General features: G+C 46.5%; 1 protein-coding gene across 5 annotated transcripts in view; it reads right to left on the minus strand.

Moving 5' to 3' along the window:
- Positions 1-22,045: 22,045 nt before the first annotated feature.
- LOC119964481 (vitamin D3 hydroxylase-associated protein-like) overlaps positions 22,046-24,512 on the minus strand; it is a 152,245-nt gene continuing 149,778 nt past the window's right edge. For all 5 annotated transcript variants that reach the window (XM_038794033.1, XM_038794034.1, XM_038794030.1 and 2 more), the window contains one exon: positions 22,046-22,463. In XM_038794033.1, the coding sequence (XP_038649961.1) occupies positions 22,266-22,463 (198 nt within the window). In that variant the 3' untranslated portion in view covers positions 22,046-22,265. The remainder of the gene's footprint in view (positions 22,464-24,512) is intronic.

Genomic DNA, 24,512 nt, shown 5'->3' on the forward strand with positions numbered 1-24,512 from the left:
GCAGAGAAGCAACAGTGATAACCACTGTGCTACTGTACTCCAGCTTGTCTGCTGATAGCAAGCAGGGAGGACTGATGAATAGCATCCATGCCTTGACAGGAGCCATTAAACAGCACAGGAGGAAGTATTGATGACTACACCCCAGATATCAGACTCATAGATTATCATAGAATTTACAGTGCAGAAGGAGGCCATTCGGCCCATCGAGCCTGCACCGGCTCTTGGAAAGAGCACCCTACCCAAGGTCAACACCTCCACCCTATAACCCAGTAACCCCACCCAACGCAATTTTGGACACTAAGGGCAATTTATCATGGCCAATCCACCTAACCTGCACATCTTTGGACTGTGGGAGGAAACCGGAGCACCCGGAGGAAACCCACGCACACACGGTGAGGATGTGCAGACTCCACACAGACAGTGACCCAAGCCGGAATCGAACTTGGGACCCTGGAGCTGTGAAGCAATTGTGCTATCCACAATGCTACCGTGCTGCCAATACCAATATTACTAATTGCAAACCAACATACATGCCTTTATAATGATCGGACAGTGTAATTAAGAATGAGGACCCTTAATGTGATTGGTTAATTATTCTCATATACTATGCATGATACAACTTTAATCAATAGTCCTGACTGGACATAGATAACTAATAACAAATAATTGGCGTATGCTAATTTATTGTTATCGAATCTTGAAATATAACCATCTGTATTCTCATTAAATCTGGGCTTTTTGGTGTCCTAATTGGAATGCTGAGAACCCTCCTTATAGCTTGTAAATAAATTGGATCCTTTACTCAGAGAGTCTTTGTCTGGTTTCTCATGAGTGGAAGTGTGAAGTGCGCTAAGGTCGAATAGCTATACTTTTCTCCGCAACAGTTTTACAGCAAGGAATGGTTGCCTGGGCTATGCGTAAGGACAGGACCTCCATTTGCTGTGTATTATCTTTGATTATACTCCTGACTGGGTGCTCCCCAAATAGGTGCCGGAATGTGGCGACTAGGGGCATTTCACAGTAACTTCATTTGAAGCCTACTCGTGACAATAAGCGATTTTCATTTCATTTCATTTCATGTCATGTAGCTTTGCCAGGCAAATCTGACAGGCAAATCCAAACTTAGAGTAAACCAGACCAGAGTAAGGGAGTATGTGCAAAAGAGAGAGAGACGCATCTCTCTAGAGAGACCCCAAAAGAAGCATCGTGTTGCTTCTCTCTAGAGCGGTGGGGGGAATGAGATTCTCTATTGAGACAAACAAAAAAAGACCCCAAATGGCGCAATGTATTTCTCCTCTCTAGCTCGGTAGAGGGAGTGAGGCACTCTGCCTAGAGAAATGAGATAGAGTGGTGAATTTGTAATGTGTAACAGGGTACCATAATAATAATAATAATAATCTTTATTAGTGTCACAAGTAGGCTTACATTACCGCTGCAATGAAGTTACTGCTGGCGCCTGTTCGGGTACACAGAGGGAGAATTCAGAATGTCCAATTCACCTAACAAGCACGTCTTTTGGTACTGTGGGAGGAAACCAGGGCACCCGGAGGAAATCCACGCAGACACGGAGCAAACGTGCAAACTCCGCACAGGCAGTGGTCCAAGCCGGGAATCGAACCCGGGTCCCTGGCGCAGAGAAGCAACAGTGATAACCACTGTGCTACTGTACTCCAGCTTGTCTGCTGACAGCAAGCAGGGAGGACTGATGAATAGCATCCATGCCTTGACAGGAGCCATTAAACAGCACAGGAGGAAGTATTGATGACTACACCCCAGATATCAGACTCATAGATTATCATAGAATTTACAGTGCAGAAGGAGGCCATTCGGCCCATCGAGCCTGCACCGGCTCTTGGAAAGAGCACCCTACCCAAGGTCAACACCTCCACCCTATAACCCAGTAACTCCACCCAACGCAATTTTGGACACTAAGGGCAATTTATCATGGCCAATCCACCTAACCTGCACATCTTTGGACTGTGGGAGGAAACCGGAGCACCCGGAGGAAACCCACGCACACACAGGGAGGATGTGCAGACTCCACACAGACAGTGACCCAAGCCGGAATCGAACTTGGGACCCTGGAGCTGTGAAGCAATTGTGCTATCCACAATGCTACCGTGCTGCCAATACCAATATTACTAATTGGAAACCAATAGCTATACTTTTCTCCGCAACAGTTTTACAGCAAGAAATGGTTGCCTGGGCTATGCGTAAGGACAGGACCTCCATTTGCTGTGTATTATCTTTGATTATACTCCTGACTGGGTGCTCCCCAAATAGGTGCCGGAATGTGGCGACTAGGGGCATTTCACAGTAACTTCATTTGAAGCCTACTCGTGACAATAAGCGATTTTCATTTCATTTCATTTCATGTCATGTAGCTTTGCCAGGCAAATCTGACAGGCAAATCCAAACTTAGAGTAAACCAGACCAGAGTAAGGGAGTAGGTGCAAAAGAGAGAGAGACGCATCTCTCTAGAGAGACCCCAAAAGAAGCATCGTGTTGCTTCTCTCTAGAGCGGTGGGGGGAATGAGATTCTCTATTGAGACAAACAAAAAAAGACCCCAAAGGGCGCAATGTATTTCTCCTCTCTAGCTCGGTGGAGGGAGTGAGGCACTCTGCCTAGAGAAACGAGATAGAGTGGTGAATTTGTAATGTGTAACAGGGTACCATAATAATAATAATAATAATCTTTATTAGTGTCACAAGTAGGCTTACATTACCGCTGCAATGAAGTTACTGCTGGCGCCTGTTCGGGTACACAGAGGGAGAATTCAGAATGTCCAATTCACCTAACAAGCACGTCTTTTGGTACTGTGGGAGGAAACCAGGGCACCCGGAGGAAATCCACGCAGACACGGAGCAAACGTGCAAACTCCGCACAGGCAGTGGTCCAAGCCGGGAATCGAACCCGGGTCCCTGGCGCAGAGAAGCAACAGTGATAACCACTGTGCTACTGTACTCCAGCTTGTCTGCTGATAGCAAGCAGGGAGGACTGATGAATAGCATCCATGCCTTGACAGGAGCCATTAAACAGCACAGGAGGAAGTATTGATGACTACACCCCAGATATCAGACTCATAGATTATCATAGAATTTACAGTGCAGAAGGAGGCCATTCGGCCCATCGAGCCTGCACTGGCTCTTGGAAAGAGCACCCTACCCAAGGTCGACACCTCCACCCTATAACCCAGTAACCCCACCCAACGCAATTTTGGACACTAAGGGCAATTTATCATGGCCAATCCACCTAACCTGCACATCTTTGGACTGTGGGAGGAAACCGGAGCACCCGGAGGAAACCCACGCACACACGGTGAGGATGTGCAGACTCCACACAGACAGTGACCCAAGCCGGAATCGAACTTGGGACCCTGGAGCTGTGAAGCAATTGTGCTATCCACAATGCTACCGTGCTGCCAATACCAATATTACTAATTGCAAACCAACATACATGCCTTTATAATGATCGGACAGTGTAATTAAGAATGAGGACCCTTAATGTGATTGGTTAATTATTCTCATATACTATGCATGATACAACTTTAATCAATAGTCCTGACTGGACATAGATAACTAATAACAAATAATTGGTGTATGCTAATTTATTGTTATCGAATCTTGAAATATAACCATCTGTATTCTCATCAAATCTGGGCTTTTTGGTGTCCTAATTGGAATGCCGAGAACCCTCCTTATAGCTTGTAAATAAATTGGATCCTTTACTCAGAGAGTCTTTGTCTGGTTTCTCATGAGTGGAAGTGTGAAGTGCGCTAAGGTCGAATAGCTATACTTTTCTCCGCAACAGTTTTACAGCAAGGAATGGTTGCCTGGGCTATGCGTAAGGACAGGACCTCCATTTGCTGTGTATTATCTTTGATTATACTCCTGACTGGGTGCTCCCCAAATAGGTGCCGGAATGTGGCGACTAGGGGCATTTCACAGTAACTTCATTTGAAGCCTACTCGTGACAATAAGCGATTTTCATTTCATTTCATTTCATGTCATGTAGCTTTGCCAGGCAAATCTGACAGGCAAATCCAAACTTAGAGTAAACCAGACCAGAGTAAGGGAGTATGTGCAAAAGAGAGAGAGACGCATCTCTCTAGAGAGACCCCAAAAGAAGCATCGTGTTGCTTCTCTCTAGAGCGGTGGGGGGAATGAGATTCTCTATTGAGACAAACAAAAAAAGACCCCAAAGGGCGCAATGTATTTCTCCTCTCTAGCTCGGTGGAGGGAGTGAGGCACTCTGCCTAGAGAAACGAGATAGGGTGGTGAATTTTCCTGTGAGGGGGATGCACCAAATTCGCACAGTCTTTTCTATATATCTTTCTGTCACTGTTAGATACTGCCTGGGTTTCTGATCGGGTGTAGCAAAATAAAATAGACATGACAGATGAGGAAAAGCTAAAATCAAAAGATAGAACTCCTGTGACTGTTCCTTTACCTTTCCCAAAAGCACCCTACTTGATGAAAATGTCATAACAGGGCAAATTCCAACACCTTGCTGTGCAAAATAACATCAAACAAGCTATTTCAGGAATACCAAAGGGCTGGCAGTTCACCTTGCTGCAGTGCAGGTCGCCGTAGGTGACTGATTCCTCCCAGAAAGCTAACACGGTGAATGTTATAACAAAATTGATAAAATAATGAATGAATTAAGTTGTAAACAAAATACAGGGTTGTGTTAAACAATTCTAAAATTCAGTTCTGCATCAAGGTCAGATAGCTTGCTGTTTGGCAGCAATCCAGTTTGAACTTTCAAACATTTGAATTTTTTAAAAAACTGTTAAAACTTCTTTCCAACATGGTTAAGAGACAAATTGAAATGAGTTAAAAGAAAAAGATATAATGGCCGGGATTCTCCAATAATGGGGCTATGTCCCCATGCCCACCTAAAACGGGCGCGACTTTATTCTCCGATTTTAAGAGGGATAGTAGGGCCCCGGCATGCGGCGTGCAGCTCCTGCTGCCGATACGGGGCCCTGCACTTCAGGCCATGGGCCCGCGCATGCGCATGGCGGCCGCTTCCACGCTGGGCCCACGCAACATGGCGGAGCCACACAATGGGCTGGCGCTGAAGAAGATAGGACCCCTCCTGTTCGCGCGCACCCGCTGATCTGTAGCCCCCGATCACGGGCATGGCCGTCATGGAGGCTCCCCCGGAGACTGAACACCCCGCCCACCCAAAGCCCCCACCAGGACGGCCACAGTGGCCAAGTTAGAACATAGAACAGTACAGCACAGAACAGGCCCTTCGGCCCTCGATGTTGTGCCGAGCAATGATCACCCTACTTAAACCCACGTAACCCGTATACCCGTAAACCAACAATCCCCCCATTAACCTTACACTACGGGCAATTTAGCATGGCCAATCCACCTAACCCGCACATCTTTGGACTGTGGGAGGAAACCGGAGCACCCGGAGGAAACCCACGCACACACGGGGAGGACGTGCAGACTCCACACAGACAGTGACCCAGCTGGGAATCGAACCTGGGACCCTGGAGCTGTGAAGCATTGATGCTAACCACCATGCTACCGTGAGGCCGTTGAGTTCCCACCGGTGGAACCATGTTGGAACCACGCTGGCAAAACTCGGCAGGAATTCGAACGGTCAACGATGCAGAATCGCCGCCGGGGCCTCTTATAACGGCCCCGACCAGCGCCGCGTCGACCACGCAAGCACGCTGCCAGAGATTATCTGGTCCGTGGAGAATCGCGTCCCAGCATTTGGTTTTAAATTGCGCAGAAACTTATGTGACTTAATTACTTGATATAAGGTTTAATTGTGGATTTATGGGAACTCAATTAGTACTTCTTTTTAAAAACGAGAAGCTGGCAGAATGGCTGCTGTGGGGACCCGAGGAGGTAAGTAGCCATCTTTGTTCCCGGGCAATGAGCTCAGAAGGGGATGAGGGAGCCCGCGGGGGTCAGCCTTGGTCGGGGTGGGCCATCATCAGGGGGAAGGAGGAGTGGAGGTGGCTGCCTAGGGTCTGGGCTGGGATGGTGGGGGGAAGATGGGTTGTCTCAGAGCCCACAGGTCTGCCATGCCAACCCCTGGATCTTGTGGTCCTGTTCCGTGGGCAACCCCAGCCCCTGCCCGCCTGCCCCACCAGCCACCCATATTCCCACAGGCTGCTGAGGCCTCCAGCCATGCGGCTGAAGGCCATTGCTAGTAGAGAATTAACAATCGTAGTGGAGTAATCCCCGTGGATGGGCGGGCCATGTAGCATGTGGGAATTATTGCCTAGCATCCGACCAGACCGTGATGCTGAGCGTTATGCCTAAAGACTGCGTGAGGCCACACAACAGACTCAATGGCTAACATCCGAACACCCAAGGGCAGGGCCCCAGCACAGGGTACGTGTTTGTGCCCAGAAGGTGGGCGTGTGCGCCAGGTAGGGGACCAGCGCCCGATCCAGGTAATATTATGTGTGGGTGACTGGGGTACAGGGCGAGGGATCCAGTGCACACGATCCCTGCTGCAGCTGGGGTGCATGGGCACAGCGTGCCAGAGGGGGTTGGGCGGGGGGGGGGGGGGGGGGGGGGGGGGGGTAGAGGCATCCAGGACCTCTGTGTCCGGGGAGATGTGGCATGGGATTGGTGCTTGAACCGCATTGCGGAAGAAAGTACCAGAGGCATCATACTGGTCGAGGTCAACAATTGTCATTATTTAACAAATGTCTCTGCAACTGCCCCAATACCCCGATGGTGCGCTCCTCCCTTCCCCACCACTCCCAAATCCTACCCCACCCCTCCTCCCGCATACAATGCACCCAACCCCCCTTACACTCTCCCAATCCGCTCATCCCAGTGACCTTACAGTGATCCTCGACCTGTTTAGCCTTCTGTGCTCTACTGTTATGCCTAGATGTGTCCCCAGGATGAACATCAGAGGAGGAGGCAGCATGCTGCTACCATGTCTTGTGGCCTTCGATTTCCTTGGCAGGCGTCCCTTGGGAGTTCTGGATCTGGAGGGCCCTGGTGCACTTGCTGGAGGCACATGCCTCGTCGTGTCGCCCTGTTCTGGGTGCTGACTCCGGAATGCACTGCTGTCAGCGGGGTGGAGTTCGGGGGAGCAGGTGGCTGCCATTGCCACTCTATGGGGTGGCTCCGGGTTGACACCCAGCGGACTGTCTTCCCGGTCAGTTCTCAGAGGGCCCTCGGGATGGAGGGTCGCTGGATCATGCCCCAGTTGCCCATGCGTCATCTGGCTCTGTCAGCCCTGGTGGTTCCCCAATGTCTGCTGCACAGCTTCTACGCCCTCAGTGATGCTTCTCAGTGACTGGGACATGCGAAAGAGGCTACAGGACAAGATGATGTCTAAAACAGGGGTTGGGGAGGGTAGGGTCGCAGAAATATATAAGGAAGTGATGGAGTGGGAAGGAGTCCCAATTGGGGTGGTGAAGAGGAAATGGAAGGAAGAGCTGGGAGGAGAGTTGGAAGTCGGGTTATGGCCCTGAGGAGAGTCAAAGCATCCTCATTGTGTGCCAGATCCAATTCAAGGTGGTCCACAGGGCTCATATGACTGTGGCCCAGATGAGCAGGTTTTTTGAGGAGGTGAAGGACAGGTGTGGACGGTTTGGGAGAGATCCTGCGAACCATGTGCACATGTTCTGGACGTGTCCAAGGCTGAGGGGATTTTGGCAGGGATTTTCAGGTGTCATGTCAGAGGTCCTGGGAGGGAGGGTGACTCTGAGTCCTGAGGTGGCAATATTTGGAGTGTCAGAAGATCCGGGAGCTCAGGGAGGGAGAGAGAGGCAGACATTTTGGCCTTTGCCTCCCTGGTGGCCTGGAGACGGATTTTGCTGGGATGGAGGGACTCGGAGCTTCCAAAGTCGGGGGTTTGGGTTAGTGACATGGCAGGGTTTCTTAGACTAGAGAAGATTAAGCTTACCTTAAGGGGTTCATTACAGGGGTTCGCTTGGAGGTGGCAGCTGGTCATCGACTTCTTCGAGGACAACTGACCGTCAGCAGGGGGCGGGTGGGGGGGGGAGGGGGGGACGCGGAGGGGAGGCATGGGAATTTAATGTATGGATAGTTAGGGTTTAGGGCTGGGTGGAGTTGGGTGTGTTGTGGGATTTTTACATGTGATGGATCACTGTTGTCTAAAATGTGAAAATGTTAAAATTATAAATGCCTCAATAAAATATTTTCGAAAAGAAAAGTGACTGGGAGATGCGCTACAGCGCTTCGGCTATGCCCACCTGAAAATGAGACATCTCCCGCAGCGCCTTGACTATGCCCACATGGGACTGAGAGACCTTCTCTTGCATCTGGGATGTTCTCTGAAGGGCTGCGGCAATATCCACCTGAGACTGGGACATGAATTGTCAGATATGTTCAGATTAATTGACCCACCTTGCCCCAAGCAAAATGGGTCTTTTATGTTTTACTTTATAGGTAACTGCAAGTGGAACACGATTTGCTGTAGCTTCAAGAACTTGAGGATTAATTTGTAGAATTTCAAAATTGCAGCAATAGTTGGCCTGATTTAAAATCTAGCGAAGGGGGTCAGGGGGGTGGTATCTGGTGAGAAGTTACAAAAGACAGAATAGATGGAGAAACGTGAGGTCACATTCACCAGTCTTAAACAAGCCCAAGCAACATCACTGGCATTAGGAAAGCCAGATTTGATTTACCCCCTTCCACAGATAATAACAGGAGTGACTATATTGCCATAATGACCCAACAGCAGGGAGATTATTAGCATCCTACAGCTTATTATTCTAACAAGGAATCAGCAGTTGCTGTGGGATATAGGAAATCTGTACAAAAAACCGCTTGGTACAGATTCTCAACATGAGAAGATTGAAACAAATCTCAAACTCTACAAGGGCTCAAGGGAGGTGTCTATTACCTAAATGGATGGATTACAGTAGTTAATGATGAGAGAAACAACCCAGTGGAATATATGAATATTGAGGAAAAGGAACATGTATGTGATATGCAGGTGGGAGTTGAGGAAATTAATAGGATAGAGAAGGGCGATTAGAGGAGACCATTGTGACCCTGTTTATCGACAGGTTCCGGTGGAGTGAATGAAGAGCCAAGAACAGGATGGGCGATAGTTGAAAAGGATGGGACAACCGTGCTGTTGGACAGCACGGTAGCATGGTGGTTAGCATCAATGCTTCACAGCTCCAGGGTCCCAGGTTCGATTCCCGGCTGGGTCACTGTCTGTACGGAGTCTGCACGTCCTCCCCGTGTGTGCGTGGGTTTCCTCCGGGTGCTCCGGTTTCCTCCCACAGTCCAAAGATGTGCGGGTTAGGTGGATTGGCCAGGCTAAATTGCCCTTAGTGTCTTAAAAATAATGTTAATGGGGGTTGTTGGGTTACTGGTATAGGGTGGATACGTGGGCTTGAGTAGGGTGATCATTGCTCGGCACAACATTGAGGGCCGAAGGGCCTGTTCTGTGCTGTACTGTTCTAATTCTAATTCTAAAAATTAAAAGTGCAATCTATTTGATCGGTAACGAGAACAACGATGAAAAAAACCCCTGAAAAAATCTTAAAGGTATTTTAAGAAGACAATAAGAAAACATACACAGTTTAGGTGGTTTCCATGGATATAAGAGCAAAACTTATTTTGAAGAAGAGATGAATTCAACATTTCTGAAAACTTGAAGGCCAGCAACTGTTGTCTGAATTTGGGACAATTCTCAGATGTGAAAAAGGAATGTAATTTAGCATGTTATCTTTAAAAGGAAATGTAATTTAAGACTGGTCCAGTAGAGTGACACAACACCTTTCAATTATCAAGACACATACTTCATAAAGAAATTGGCTTTAAACCAAGTGAGATAGAATTAACCCACCATTACCTGTCAAGAATTGGTAAAATTCTTGTTAAAGCGTAAATCATTTGGATAAGAATAATTAAGGGCCTTGTAGTAAATAAACCTGGTGAAAAGTAGTCACAAGATGGATACAGATGAATGGAGAGCTGGGGAATGTTTTAGGACCCATGCATGATGTTATTTTGAATGATATTGGGCGTGATCAACCAGCTCTTGCACTCCCACTCGAGTTCAACGTAGCCGGTAGACCCTGGCAGAGACCATCCGTGGGCTTCCCGACACCCTTCATGCTTTTCGGGATATACCCAAGTTATGCGACACGTCAAAATCAGAATCCCACCCAAAGGGTGCATGACGTACTTCGGCAAGCTTATGGGGATCTATTGGCCTCCCTATGTCTACCAGCCTTTCCAGCTGGGCAGCACACGGGCGGCGTTCAGTACTGATCAACACAAACGTGGACCAGGCAGAACGGCACCCAGGGGTCACCCAGGCCATTGGAGAGCCCTTGGTGGTCAGGGACAGGGAAGGTTGACCCCCTGACCCTGCTGCTGGAATGAGGCACCTTGGCACTGCCACCCTGGAACTGTCAAGGTGCCCGTATGGCACTGCTAAGCTGACAGGTGCACTGCCAGGGTACCAGGGTGGTAGTGCAAGGGTGCCATGGTGGCACTACCAAGGGTCAGTTCGCAAGGGGGATAATGCACATTAAAAGAGGGTGGAGAGAGTGCAGGGCAGGTATGAAGGGGTCTCTGGGTAGTTGGGGGGGTAACAGGTGGAGGTCCTGGAAGAGGGCCTGTAATGGTGTGTGGTGGGGCCTGAAGAGGGTGTACTCACTTGGGAGTTGGGGTGGCATCATGTCGATGTATGTGGGGGTGACATTGCCCATGGGTGAGGGGTGTGGGGGGCCCAAAATCTCACTTACAGATTGGGGCACCCTTTCAAAATGGCGGCCCCATCTCTGACTTCAGCTCCCCAATGCTGAAAAAAATTCTGAGAGTGGGATTTACCGGCAATTCATGCTGGCGGGAAATTCCGGACCCAAGTTAGCACACAGGTTTCACGGTGGCGAGGTGTGCTGTCAATGGGAAATCCCCTTGACAAGGACTGGATCGGTAGAAGGAAGGGCCGCCTCCCTTGCTGAAAAACACACAGCAGTTTAGCCCTAAGTGTGGGCGAAACCAGAGAGAAACTCCTCAGGGCCCAAAAATGGGCTGTTTGATAGCGACGGGAAACGTCCAGCAAAGCCCACCACAAATGCACTTAGAAGTATCTCTGTTAAATTCCGCCCATTGAGTGAGGCGATTTCCAAGGGGGGTGTATCAGAGAGAAAGGAATATCAGTCTAATTATTCAGAGATCACACTCAAGTGATCTCAGGGATGTACTTTTGAGGCTATATAAGGCTCTGATCAGACCCCATTTGGAGTATTGTGAGCAGTTTTGGGCCCCGTATCAAAGGAAGGATGTGCTGGCCTTGGGAAGGGTCCAGAGGAGGTTCACAAGAATGATCCCTGGAATGAAGAACTTGTCATGTGAGGAACGGTTGAGGACTCTGGCTCTGTACTCGTTGGAGTTTAGAAGGATGAGGGGGGATCTTATTGAAACTTACAGGATGCTGCGAGGCCTGGATCGAGTAGACTTGGAGAGAATGTTTACACTTGTAGGAAAAATTCGAAGCAGAGAACACAATCACAGACTAAAGAGATGATCCTTTAAAGCAGAGATGAGGAGGAATTTCTTCAGCCAGAGGGTGGTGAATCTGTGGAATTCTTTGCCGCAGAAGGCTGTGGAGGCCAAAATACTGAGTGTCTTTAAAACAGAGATAGATAGGTTTTTGATCAATAAGGGGATCAGGGATTATGGGGAGAAGGCAGGAGAATGAGGGTGAGAAAATTATCAGCCATGATTGAATGGCAGAGCAGACGCGATGGGCCAAGTGGCCTAATTCTGCTCCTATGTCTTATGGTCTTACAATCTAAGTTACAATGGATAATGGAATAAAATGGAATTTAACACAAGTAATGTGAAGCGGAAACTAAAAACAAAGAAGTGAACTTTCTCCCTGAACAGATCACCCCACTCAAGGGCGAGAGAAAGAACGTGATGGAGAATAATAATGAGATAAGGGGTGAAGGAGTAAAATCTCATCCTACGGAAACTGAAACTTTAGATATGCAGGCGGATGAAAAGTGTGCTGAAGTTCATCAAGTAGTATTGCCGGTAGGGTATAGTAAGGAGGTGTTGCGAGTTGCACATGAGGTACCAGTGGGACGTCATTTGGGAATAAGGAAAACTTAAGCTAAAATCCAGAAATATTTTTATTGGCCTGGTCTACATAAAGATGTAGTTAAATTTTATCAATCATGTCACACATGTCAAGTGATAGGGAAACCTCAAGCAATGATAAAACCAGCGCCCTTAATACCCATTCCAGCATTTGAGGAACCTTTTACAAGGCTCCTAATTGATTGCGTAGGACCGCTTCCGAAAACGAAAAATGGGAATTAATATCTTTTGACTATAATGGATGTGTCTATTAGGTTTCCAGAGGCCATTCCAGTACATAATATTATCGTTAAAAAGATTGTGGAGGAGTTACTTAAATTCTTTACTAGGTATGGACTACTCACAGAAATACAATCGGATCAAGGATCAAATTTTACTTCAAGGTTATTCAAAGAAGTTATGAATAGCTTAGGAATAAAACAATTTAAATCAACTGCGTACCATCCAGAATCGTAGGTTAGAAAGATGGCATCAGACATTAAAGACAGTGTTGAATGCTAATTGTCAAGATTATTAACATTAGTTCATAGAATAAACATTGTTTTGCTTTAAAAAATACTTTTCCATTTCTGCTGTACCACACCTGTAGAGTGGGCCATGTGCTCCCCATACCACAATCTATTAAAAGTTGTGGATCTGGTGAACTCCATGATACACTTTGGGGTTCTCTAAACACTGGCCCATAACAGTAGAGAAATCAAACTTTAAATTATTTATTTTAGTTCACACATAATCTAAGTATGTCAACCCAATATGATTTCATACTGAATTCTGGGACACAAGCTCATCTCGTGACTCAGTCTTAGCATCATAAGAACATAATAACCAGGAGAAGGAGTAGGGCATCTGGCCCCCTCAAGCCTGATCCGCTAGTTTCTAGAAGTATGACGTATACTAAGGTTGAATGGCTGTACTTTTCTCTGCAATGTGCTGTAATTGATTCCCTGATCAAAATTGAGATGCCCCCTTCTTTTTTACGTCCTTCCCTGTCTCGCTTGAAGATCCTGCATCCTGGAATATTGAGTTGCCAATCCTGCCTCTCTCCCACCCAAGTTTCAGTGACAGCAATGACAGCATACCATTATGTTTTAATTTGTGCCCTCAACTCATTTGCCTTGTTTCTCAGACTCCTTGCATTAAAATACCATAAAATCTTGCAAACTCCCTTTGACTTACATAGAAAATAAAAGCAGGAGGAGGCCATTCGGCCCTTGGAGCCTGCTCCACTATTCATTACGATCATGGCTGATCATCAAGTTCAATACCCTGATCCCGCCTCCCCCCCCCCCCCAAATCTCTTGTTCCCTTTAGCCCCAAGAACTATATATAATTCCTTCTTAAAATTACACAACATTTTGGCCTCAACTACTGTCTGTGGTCGCAAATTCCACAGATTCACACTCTCTGGGTGAAGAGATTTCTCCTCACTTCAGTCATAAAAGGGGCAAAATTCACCCAAAGGGTGACAAACAGCCAACGCCGGAGTGAAACCCGGAGTGTTTCACTCCGGCACAGAGGCCGCTCCTCGCCCCCTATTCTCCCCCCCCCCCCCTCCCCTACCCCCGGGGGGCTAGGAGCGGCGACGTGTGAATTTTGTGCGCCGGGCCTTGACATCAAATCCTTTCGCTATGAAGGCCAGCCATTTGCCTTCTTTGCTGCCTGCTGTATCTGAGCCCTTACTTTCAGCGACTGATAAAATTGAAATGAAAATCGCTTATTGCGTCGAAGCGGCGTGGCCGGAATGACGCGGCCGGCGGCACCTAAGTGATGTCACCCACGCATGCGCAGGTTGTCCGGCGCCAACCCACGCATGTGCGATCGCGGTCTTCCCCTCCGCTGCCCCGCAAGACATGGCGGCTTGATCTTGCGGGGTGGTGGAGGGACAAGAGTGCATCTTTTAGAGACGCCGGCCCGACGATCGGTGAGCACCGATCGCGGGCCAGATATCTGCTGAGCACGCCCGTGGTGCTCAATCCTCCCTCCGCCCTCCACAGGCCCCACATACAGCGATCGCACGATGTTCACGCCGGCAACGACCAGGTGTGGTTGGCGCTGGCATGAACCGGTCGGGTTCGGCAGGCCGCTCGGCCCAACCGGGCCGGAGAATCGCCGGTCGCCATGAGAAACGGCGAGCAGCGATTCTCCGGGCGGCCTGTCGCAAAACGCGACACGCCGTTTTGGGGGAGGGTGGGAGAATCACGTGGGGGTGCCAGGGCAGCGTGGCATGATTCGCCCGGCACTACCACGATTCTCCCACCCGGCGTGGGGGTCAGAGAATCGCGCCCAAGGTTTCCCCCTTATCCTTAAACTATGACGCCTAGTTTTGGACTCCCCCACCATTGGGAACATTCTTTCTGAGACTGCGCTGTCTAATCCCGTTAGAATTCTGTAAGTTTCTATGAAGTCCCCACTCACTCTTCTAAACTCCAATGTATATAATCCTAACCGACTTCATCTCTCCTCATATGATAGTCCTGCCATCCCAAGATTCAGTCTGGTAAACGTTTGCTGCACTCCCTCCATATCAGGAACATCCTCCCTCAGATAAGGACACCAAAACTGCACACAGTACTCCAGGTGTGGCCTCACCAATGCCCTACACAATTGAAGTAAAAGATCCCTATCCTATATTCAAATCCTTTCGCTATGAAGGCTAGCATACCATTTGCCTTCTTTGCTGCCTGCTGCACCTGAGCCCTTACTTTCAGCGACTGATACACAACGACACCAAGGTCTCGCTGACTTAACTGGCCTATAACTTCTGTGCCTTGCTGAGTCATTTGCTGTCTCTTCTAATCTTGGCTGTGCATCTCCCCTTGCTGAACCTTCCTCTCAGGATCACACCCCTTGCTAATTTAGTTTAAATCCTCCCCAGCGGCACTAACAAATCTTCCTGCAAAGATTCTGGTCCAATTTCGGTTCAGGTGCAACCTGTCCGCCTTGTGCAGGTCCCGCCATTCCCAAAAACAGTCCCAATGTCCCAGAAGTCTAACTCGCTTCTTCCTGCACCATCTGTCCAGTCATGCATTCAAGTGGAATAACCTACTATTTCTATACTCACTAGCACATGGCACTAGAAATAATCCAGGGATTACTACCTTCTGAGTCCTGTTTTTTAATCTATTCCCTAGATCCCTAAATTCTGCTTGCAGGACTTCAACCCTTTCTGTATCTATATTTTTGGTACCAATAGGTACTACAATATTTGTCTGTTTGCTCCCCCTTCAGAATGCCCTGGAGCCAGTCAATAACATCTCTGACCCTGGCACAGGCAATATACTGTCCTGGAATATCTGTTGCGGCCACAGAAATGCCTGTCCCCTTACAATTGAATTCCCTTCCACTATAGCCCTGCTATTCTTCCTCTTCTTATGCAGCAACTGCCAAGTATCAATTGTATTTCCAATGTCATGTCTTTTAATGAAGTTCCCCAATCTTTCTTAGCCAACTCCCACCTCATACCTTCGTAGTGTCCTTTGTTTAGATTAAAAACTTTAGTTTCAGATCGGACTTCTTCACTTTCCACCTGAGCGAAGAATTCTATCGTATTCTGGTCACTGCTCCTCAAAGGACCCATCACAACAAGATTGCTAACTAACTCCTTCTCATTGTATAATACCAAGTCTAGGATAGCATGTTCTCTAGTTGCTCTCTCAACATGCTGGTCTAAAAAACCATCTTGTACGCCCTCCTGGAATTCATCCGCTACAGTACTGTTACTAGTTTTGTTTACCCAACCTCTGTGTACATTGAAGTTACCCATGATTGCTGTAAGACCATAAGATACAGGAGCAGAATCAGGCCATTCGGGCCATCGAGTCTGCTCCACCATACGATCATAGCTGAAATGTTCCTCATCCCTATTCTTCTGCCTTCTCCCCATAGACCCTTATTAATCCAGAAACCGCTTATTAATCAAGAATATCAGGTTTATGCTTGAGTGTTGTTACTTTCAGGGCTACAGACCAAGAGCTAGAAGGTGGAATTAAACAGAATCGTTCTTTCTTCGAACATAAGAACTATGAGCAGGAGTTGGCAATTTAGCCTCTCGAGCCTGCTCCACCATTCAATATAATCATGGCTGATATCATCATGACCTAAACTCCATAACCCTTCCACCCATTACTAATTATCAAACTGTCTAACTCCTCCTTAAACTTACTCATTGTCGCAGCATCCACCACACTCTGGGTAGTGAATCCTAACGTTCACAACCCTTTGAGAGAGGTAGTTTCTCCTCATATCTGTTTTAAATTTGCTACCCCTTATCCTGAGACTATTTATACTTTTTGTCATCGTATATACCTCAGTTTGATCTCTCCTCAATCTTCTAAATTCTAGAGAGTATATATCAAAACTGCTCAATCTCTCTTCCCGTACCAGCCTCCCCGGACAGGCGCCGGTATGTGGTGACTAGGGGCTTTTCACAGTAACTTCATTGAAGCCTACTCGTGACAATAAGCGATTTTCATTTTTGTTTTCATTTCATAATACAAACCACTCATCTCTGGAATCAATCTTATGGTTCGATTCCCGGCTTGGGTCACTGTCTGTGTGGAGTTTGCACTTTCTTCCCGTGTCTGTGTGGGTTTCCGCAGGTGCCCCGGTTTCCTCCCACAGTCCAAAGATGTGTAGATTTGGTGGAAAGGCCATGATAAATTGCCCTTAGTGTCCAAAAACGTTTAGGTGGGGTTACTGGGTTACAGGGGTAGGGTGAAGGTGTGGGCTTGGATAAGGTGTTCTTTCCAAGGGTCAATGCAGACTCAATGGGCCAAATGGCCTCCTTCTGCACTGTAAATTCTATGATTCTCTGATAACCTCCTCTGAACTATGTCCAATGTCCATATCGTGCCTCAAATAAGGGGACCAAAACTGTGCACAATGCTCCAGGTGTAGCCTCACCAATGCCTTGTATTGTTGCAACACTTCCTTACCTTTATATTCTATTCCTTTAGCTATAAATTCCAACATTCCCTTTGCTTTCTTTATTACCTGTCACACCTGCATGCCAGTTTTCTGCGACTCATGCACTAGGACCTCCAGATCCCTCTGCACTGGGTCAGCCCAAAGTCTCTCCCCATTTAGATAATAAGTTGCCGTTTCATTTTTATGATTACCTTACACTTAAACTCCAACTGCCACATTTTGGCCCACTCACCTAACCTATCATATCCATTTGTAAGATTCTTATTTCCTCATTGCAACTTACTACCACACCTATTTTAGTGTCATCTGCAAATTTTGCTGGAGAACATTCTATCCCTGTATCTAAGTCATTAATATAGATTGTAAATAGTTGCGGCCCAAGGACCAAACCCTGTGGCACCCCACTAGTTACATCTTGCCATCCAGAAAAAGACCCATTCATCTCAACTCTCTGTTTTCTGTCTGTCAACCTGTCCTCTATCCAAGCTAATAAATTGCCCCAACCCCATGTGATCCAACCTTGTAAATTAACCTTCTGTGCGGCACCTTATCAAACGCCTTCCAGAAGTACTACATCTACTGGATCCCAATTATCCACTTAGAGTCATAAAGTCATCGATGTTTACAGCATGGAAACAGGCCCTTCGGCCCATCTTGTCCATGTTGCCCAATTTCTACCACTAAGCTCGTTCCACTTACCTGCATTTATCCCATATCCCTCTATACCTACCCTGCCCATGTAACTTTGCTTGTTACATCTTCAAAGAACTCTAGAAAATTTGTCAAACATGATTTACACTTCATAAAACCATGCTGATTCTGATAATTGAGTTTTGACTTTCCAAAAGTCCTGATATTACTTCCTTAATAATGGATTCTAACAATTTGCCAATAACAGATGTTAAACTAACTGGTCGTAATTTCTTACATTCTACCTCATTCCCTTTTTGAATAAGGGCATTAGGCATAGCATTATTCCAATCCACTGGAACCTTTCCTGTGTGCAGAGAATTTTGGAATATTATAACCAATGTCTCCGCTGCCACTTTGTTTAACACCGTCAGATGTAGGTCATCAGGCCCTTGGGATTTGTCTGCATTCCCGTACCAGCCTCCCTGGACAGGCGCCGTAATGTGGCAACTAGGGGCTTTTCACAGTAACTTCATTGAAGCCTACTCGTGACAATAAGCGATTTTCATTTTTCATTTTCATTTTCAATCACAATACTTTGTTGGGTACTGTTTCCCTATTGATGCTGAATATTCTAAGTGCCACCCTTTCCATTATCTCTGAATTATCCATTCCAAAGTGATGGTATTTGTGTCCTCCACCAAGAAAACTGAGGTAAAATATGAGTTTGCATCTCCACTATTTCTGTGTTCTATACTATTAATTCCACAATTTCATCTTTCAAAGGAGCAACATTCACTTCAGCACACATTGCATGCATCTCTAATTTCCTGTTTAATGGCATCCCCTACCTTGCCACTACTGTTTGGGGCCTATAGACAACTCCCACTGACGTTTTCAGCCTTTTATTTATTTCAATATATTAGATTATATTAACATTTCATTAAATGGTTTGATGCTATATATTTGGACAACGTCAGATGCCCCCGCCAGCTCCCCCCATCAGAATGACATCACACTGCCAGTATTCACTACTGGTTTCCAAAAAAAGGAAATCAGTGGTGATTACTACGCAGGGCATGGTGGTGAGTATAGCCCCTGGGTGGTGTAGGGCATGGCACTGCCCCCGTCACTGCCCCTGACATTGTCAACTGGGGGGCCTTTAATTTCACTTTGTGATCAGGGCACCCTTTAAAAAGCTGGCTGTGTAATCTTCACCAGCACTTTGAAATTGCACAGAGTGCCATTTCATCCAGCTGGAAAAGGCAGTGGCATAGTGGTATTGTCGCTGGACTAGTGAACCAGAGACCCAGAGTGATGCTCCGGGGATCCAGGTTCAAATCCCGCCACTGCAGGTGGTGAAATTTGAATTAACTATAAATGTCTGGAATTAATAGTCTAATAGTGACCAAGAAACCATTGTCAATTGTCGTAAAAACACATTTGGTTCACGAATGTCCTTTAGGGAAGGAAATCTGCTGTCCTTACCTGGTCTGGCCTACATGTGTCCCCAGACCCACAGCATTGTGGTTGACTCTTAACTGCCCCCTTAAGGGCAATTAGGGATGGGCACAGCTCACGACGCCCACTTCACAAGAACAAAAAAAAATCCAGCAATGTCACACTACTTTTCTTGTCTGATCCAGCAAATCTGTGTACTTTATGAAAAATTCCACCCATAGTTATTCGTACTAAGGCCTTATTTTCTGCCAGCCCTTGTAGCTCTCTGCTCAGGTTCCCATTCCCATGGCACTCTAGTTTAAACCCTCCCCAATGGCACTAGCAAATACCTCTGCGAGGATATTGATCCCAGTCCTGCTGCAGTGCAATCCGTCCAGCTTGTACAAGTCAAGCTTTCCCCAGAATGTGTTGCAATGCCTCATATCTTTTTAATTTATTTCCTAGCTCCACATTTGGCTTTCAGGACCTCATCCCTCTTCTTCCCTATGTTGTTTTACCAAGATGAACCACAACCTCTGGTTGGTAACCTTCCCCCTTTAGAATCTCCTGCAGCCACTCAGTGATATCTTTGATTGAGGCACCAGCGGGACAACAAACCATGATGGTGTCATGTCTACAGCCACAAAGATGTCTATCTATTCCCCTTATGATGGAATCTCCTATTACTCTTGCTCTCCCACTGTTATTTCTCCCGCCCTGCGCAGCTGAGACACTGGTGACGCCACGGTCCTGGCTCTTGCTGCATTCCCCTGAGAAACCACCTCCCCAACAGTATCCAAAACAGAAAAACTGTTGGACAGGAAGATGGACCCAAGAGACCCTTGCACTACCTGCCTACTGCTTCTACTGTCTGACGGTCACCTTTCTGCCTGTGCACTCTTTACCTGCAGCATATTTATTTATGTTTCTGATTTGCTTATAAATATCCTCAATGTAATACGCAAACTCCAATTTTGATGATATTCCCAAATCATTACTATACTCAAGTGTTCTTTACAGCATTGTACATATATTGACGAATGAAACTAAAACAGTTGGAAGCTTTATATTTTGTGCTGAGTTCTAAATGGTTAAACAGTGATTTATTTTTTAAACTTTATTTCCACTGAGAATTCAAAAATGATCATTAATACAAACACGTTGCTTCAAGCAACTGGGATTTTTTTATTTCTGAGGAACCAGTCAAAACACATTACCATCACGGTCTCTGGGCAGTGCTCTTACAAATCCCTTCCACTTTGAATCAATGATCTATGTCAACATTTAAAATGGAAAAACTCATGTCAATACTTTATCATACAAAATCATGTCAACATCTGTCTGCCATGCTGACCTATTAATTTTGATTTCTTGCCTTGGGCCATTGATCTTTTGTTGGAACAATGCATTGTTCTTTTGCGTAGTACTCAGGCCTACCTGCCTAAATCCACTGCTTGCCGCTGGAGAAGTTTTGGATCTGTCTCCCACCTACTCAGGGGAACTTACTCAACCTTCTCAGGCAAAATTAGGGATGGGCAATAAATGCTGGCTTGGCCAGCGATGCACACGACCCATGATTTTATATATTTTTAAATGTCCAAGTTTCATATTGTCATTGGCAATGGTCAAGCATCAAGCCAGCTACCACATGTCTAGAACTTAGAACATGCAGTGCAGTAGGAGGCCATTTGGTCCATCAAGTTTGCACCGACCCACTTAAGCCCTCACTTCCACCCTATCCCCGTAACCCAATATCCCTTCCTAACCTTTTTGGTCACTAAGGGCAATTTATCATGGCCAATCCACCTTAGCTGCACGTCTTTGGATAGTGAGAGGAAACCGAAGCATTCAGAGGAAACCCACGCAGACACGAGGGTGGACACGAGGAGAACGTGCAGACTCCGCACAGACAGTATCCCAGCGGGTATTGAACCTGGGACCCTGGCGCTTTGAAGCCACAGTGCTATCTACTTGTGCTACCGTGCTGTCTAGTGCCCCTTTCAAATTACAACTCCTGATCTTACTTACCTGTCATCTCTTTCCACAGCAGAACTCACCTCCAGCATCTTATCATCATCCTGACTCTCCAACAGTGCTCAAATAATTAAAATCAAACTTCCACCTATATAGCACTATATCAGATCTTTGTTACATCCCAAAGCACTTTATAGCAAATGGATTATGAAGTGATAATACTGCACAAGTATAACATATTGACACTTGTTCCAACAAGAGTATTTCACTTCCGAAATCTTAAAGTATTTGTGCCTCCTCATATCTTTCATATCAGTGGGAACACAAGTTCTGCCACACAGTAAACTATGCACTCAGTGATAGTGCTGTGTTAATATAGTGTGTCAACTCTTTAAGTGCTTTAGGAATCAGCTCAGTGATAGCACACTTACCTCTTGGTCAGGAGATTATCAGTTCAGGTCCCACTCCAGAGACTTGGGTGCGTAATCTAGCTTGACACTCTCGTGCAGTACTGAGGTAGTGCTACATGACTTCTGATACCATCTTTCAGATGAGAAGGTAAACTGAGATCCCGTCTGCCCACTCAGGTAGACATAAATAGCACTAGTGGAAGAAGAGCAGGGGGCTTCTATCTGGCCTGCTTCTATTATTTGTCCCTTATTGAACACCTCTTGCTCCTTGTGGAACCTTGCTGTGCAAAAATTGCTTGCTGTGGCTCCCGCAATACAAGCTCAAATACAATATGCCAATAAAGTATTCAGTAGGCTACGAAGCATCTTGAGATCCAGAAAGTGCTATATAAATGAAAGTTCTTTCTTGAACAATGAACTTGTCTACACCTCAGTAACCTCAGGCAGGCTATTTTTAAAACTTACCTTTCACATTGGTGGAAATGCAGCAACATAGTCTGTGTGAAATGCTCTTGAATTATTTAATAGCCCTATCACTAGGGCTTTTGAAGAAGCAACAGTCACAAAGATTAGCAACTTGTGCATCTATTTTTATTCTGTATATTTCTACTCAGTTTTTGAGAATACGTCTTTTAAACATTGAGTGCTCCATTGTCATCCAGAAAACTGACTGTACGGAGTTTCAGAGATCAGTGGCAGCAGATAGTTATCAGTTGTGAAATAGCCATAAAAGCAGAACTGCTGTGTAATTAAAAATGAAATTGCGAATCGAGCTCAATGAATTAATTGCCCTCAGAGCAAGGTTTGCTCTTTAAGTAACTCAGCGTCTGCTTGAACACTTAAGTTACTCTTTTCCAGAGGCTGCTGAGTTCCTTTCTTCTTTTTGACAAGCTTTTCCACCTCCCTCATGAAACAAAGACAGAGTTCGTCATGCCAGGGTAAGGCCACACACTGCACAGCTAAGGGAAGACCAACACCTCCTGATACCGCCTGAAACACAAGCAAACTAAAAATATTAGCATTTGGAGAAGTAGATTATTAATGTAGGTGTTAAAACTCTCCAGTCAAATTTGCATTTGATTTAATTGAGGTCAACATGTGCAACATTTGAGACAAATCTAATGTAGCAAAATCAATATGACACTGGGATGTTCCGAAGAACCAAGGGGCCTTGGCATGTTTGTCCGTAGATCTTTGAAGGCAGAAAGGTAGGTGAATAGGGTGGTGTAAAATGCATATGGGACAATCACTTCTATCAACCGGGGCATAAATAACAAAAGCAGGGAGGTCATGATGGAGCTGAATAGAACTTTGGTGAGGCCACCGCTGGATTACTCAATTCTGGTCGCCACATTATAGGAAGGATGTAATTGCTCTGGAGCGGGTGCAGAGAAGATTTACAGAATGTTGCCTGGGATGGAACATTTAAGTTACAGAGAGAGGTTGGATAGACTTGGGTTGTTTTCTCTGGAGCAGAGAAGACTGAGGGGCAATCTAATTGAGGTGCACAAGATTATTAAAGGCATGGACAGGGTGGATAGGGAGCAGCTGTTCCCCTTAGTTGAAGGGTCAATTACGAGATGACACAAGTTCAAAGTGAGGGGTGGGAGGTTTAGGGGGGGATTTAAGGAAAAATGTTGATCCCAGAGAGTGGTGACTGTCTGGAATGCCTGCAAGGATGGTAGAGGTGGGATGCCTCACATTCTTTGAAAAGTACCTGGATGAGTACTTGGCACGTCATAACATTCAAGGCTATGGGCCAAGTGCTGGCAAGTGGGATTAAGTGGGCAGGTCAGGGCCTTTCATGCGTCGGTGCAGACTCGATGGGCCGAAGGCCTCTTCTGTACTGTAGTATTCTGTGATTATGTAATTTATTGCAACACTGCTAAAAGTCAACATGCTTATTATCGAAACGTTGCACTTTATACCTTCATCATGTGGCTTGGTTTTTATTCTTATCTGAGGATTTACAATGTATTACCTGAAGTTAAAGCAAAGAAACAGGCCAGTCAGACCAAATGGTTTATGCTCCACCTAAGCCTCCTCCACTGTCTTCATCTAGCGCTATCAATATAACCTATTCCTTTCTCCTTCATATGTTTAACTATCTTCCCCTTAAATGAACCCAACCCACCATCCGCGACCCCATAGCCTGTTTTGTTATGCTCTTGGCGTAGCATAAGCTGCTTCCTTGATGTGCACTCTGACAAAGGAAGGTTCAGACGTGGAGATAACGTCAACACGTTTATTGAACTATTTACAATTCTCCTACTCGGATTCACCTCGACTGTTAATCCTTCTATAGCTACTCAGACTGACGAACCAGTCTGCTACAATCCAGGTGGTGGGTGTGATGTTGAATCAACCCTGTGTCTGTACTCACTGAGTGTCTCCACTGGAAAGAGGAAGGTCATGTGTGTTGTGTCCTTTATATATGGGTTGGTGTAATGCCCCCCTGTGGTAGTGTCACCTCTGTGTGTATCGTGAATGCCCATTGGTCGTGTCCAATCTTACTGACCTATTGGTTGAGTGTCTGTGTGTCATGTCTCTGATGCTCCCTCTAGTGTCTAGCTAGTCTACGTGTACTTACATTAACCCGTTGTGTATCTACAGTGATGCATATCACCACACAGCCCACCCCCTGGCTACCCCCCATCAGTTCCCCCAGCCCTTGCAGAAGCCCCACCTCGCAGCCAGCGACATGGATCCCGGCCGAGTGTAGGGTCGGCGCTGGACACAGACAGCAGCCGACACACCGGGTTCCTGACCGCTAAGACAATATGTGGCCAGCGCCATCGGGAACTCAGCCCATTGGGGGAGGAGCATCATGGAAGGGCCAGCCGATGATGCACCAACGACATTAAAATGGCGCGATGACGCCAGTTTGGAGGGGGCGGTGCATGGCTGACTGGCTTCAAACCAGCGCCAGCCCTGATTTCGGCGTGGAAATCCATTCTCCGCCCAATCGCTGAACTCAGCATCAGGCTATGGAGAATCCCGCTTGTGCTGTTAGTTAATTTGGACATTGTAAATTCTCCC

The sequence above is a fragment of the Scyliorhinus canicula genome, chromosome 4 (genome assembly GCF_902713615.1).
Source record: "Scyliorhinus canicula chromosome 4, sScyCan1.1, whole genome shotgun sequence".
NCBI lineage: Eukaryota > Metazoa > Chordata > Chondrichthyes > Carcharhiniformes > Scyliorhinidae > Scyliorhinus > Scyliorhinus canicula.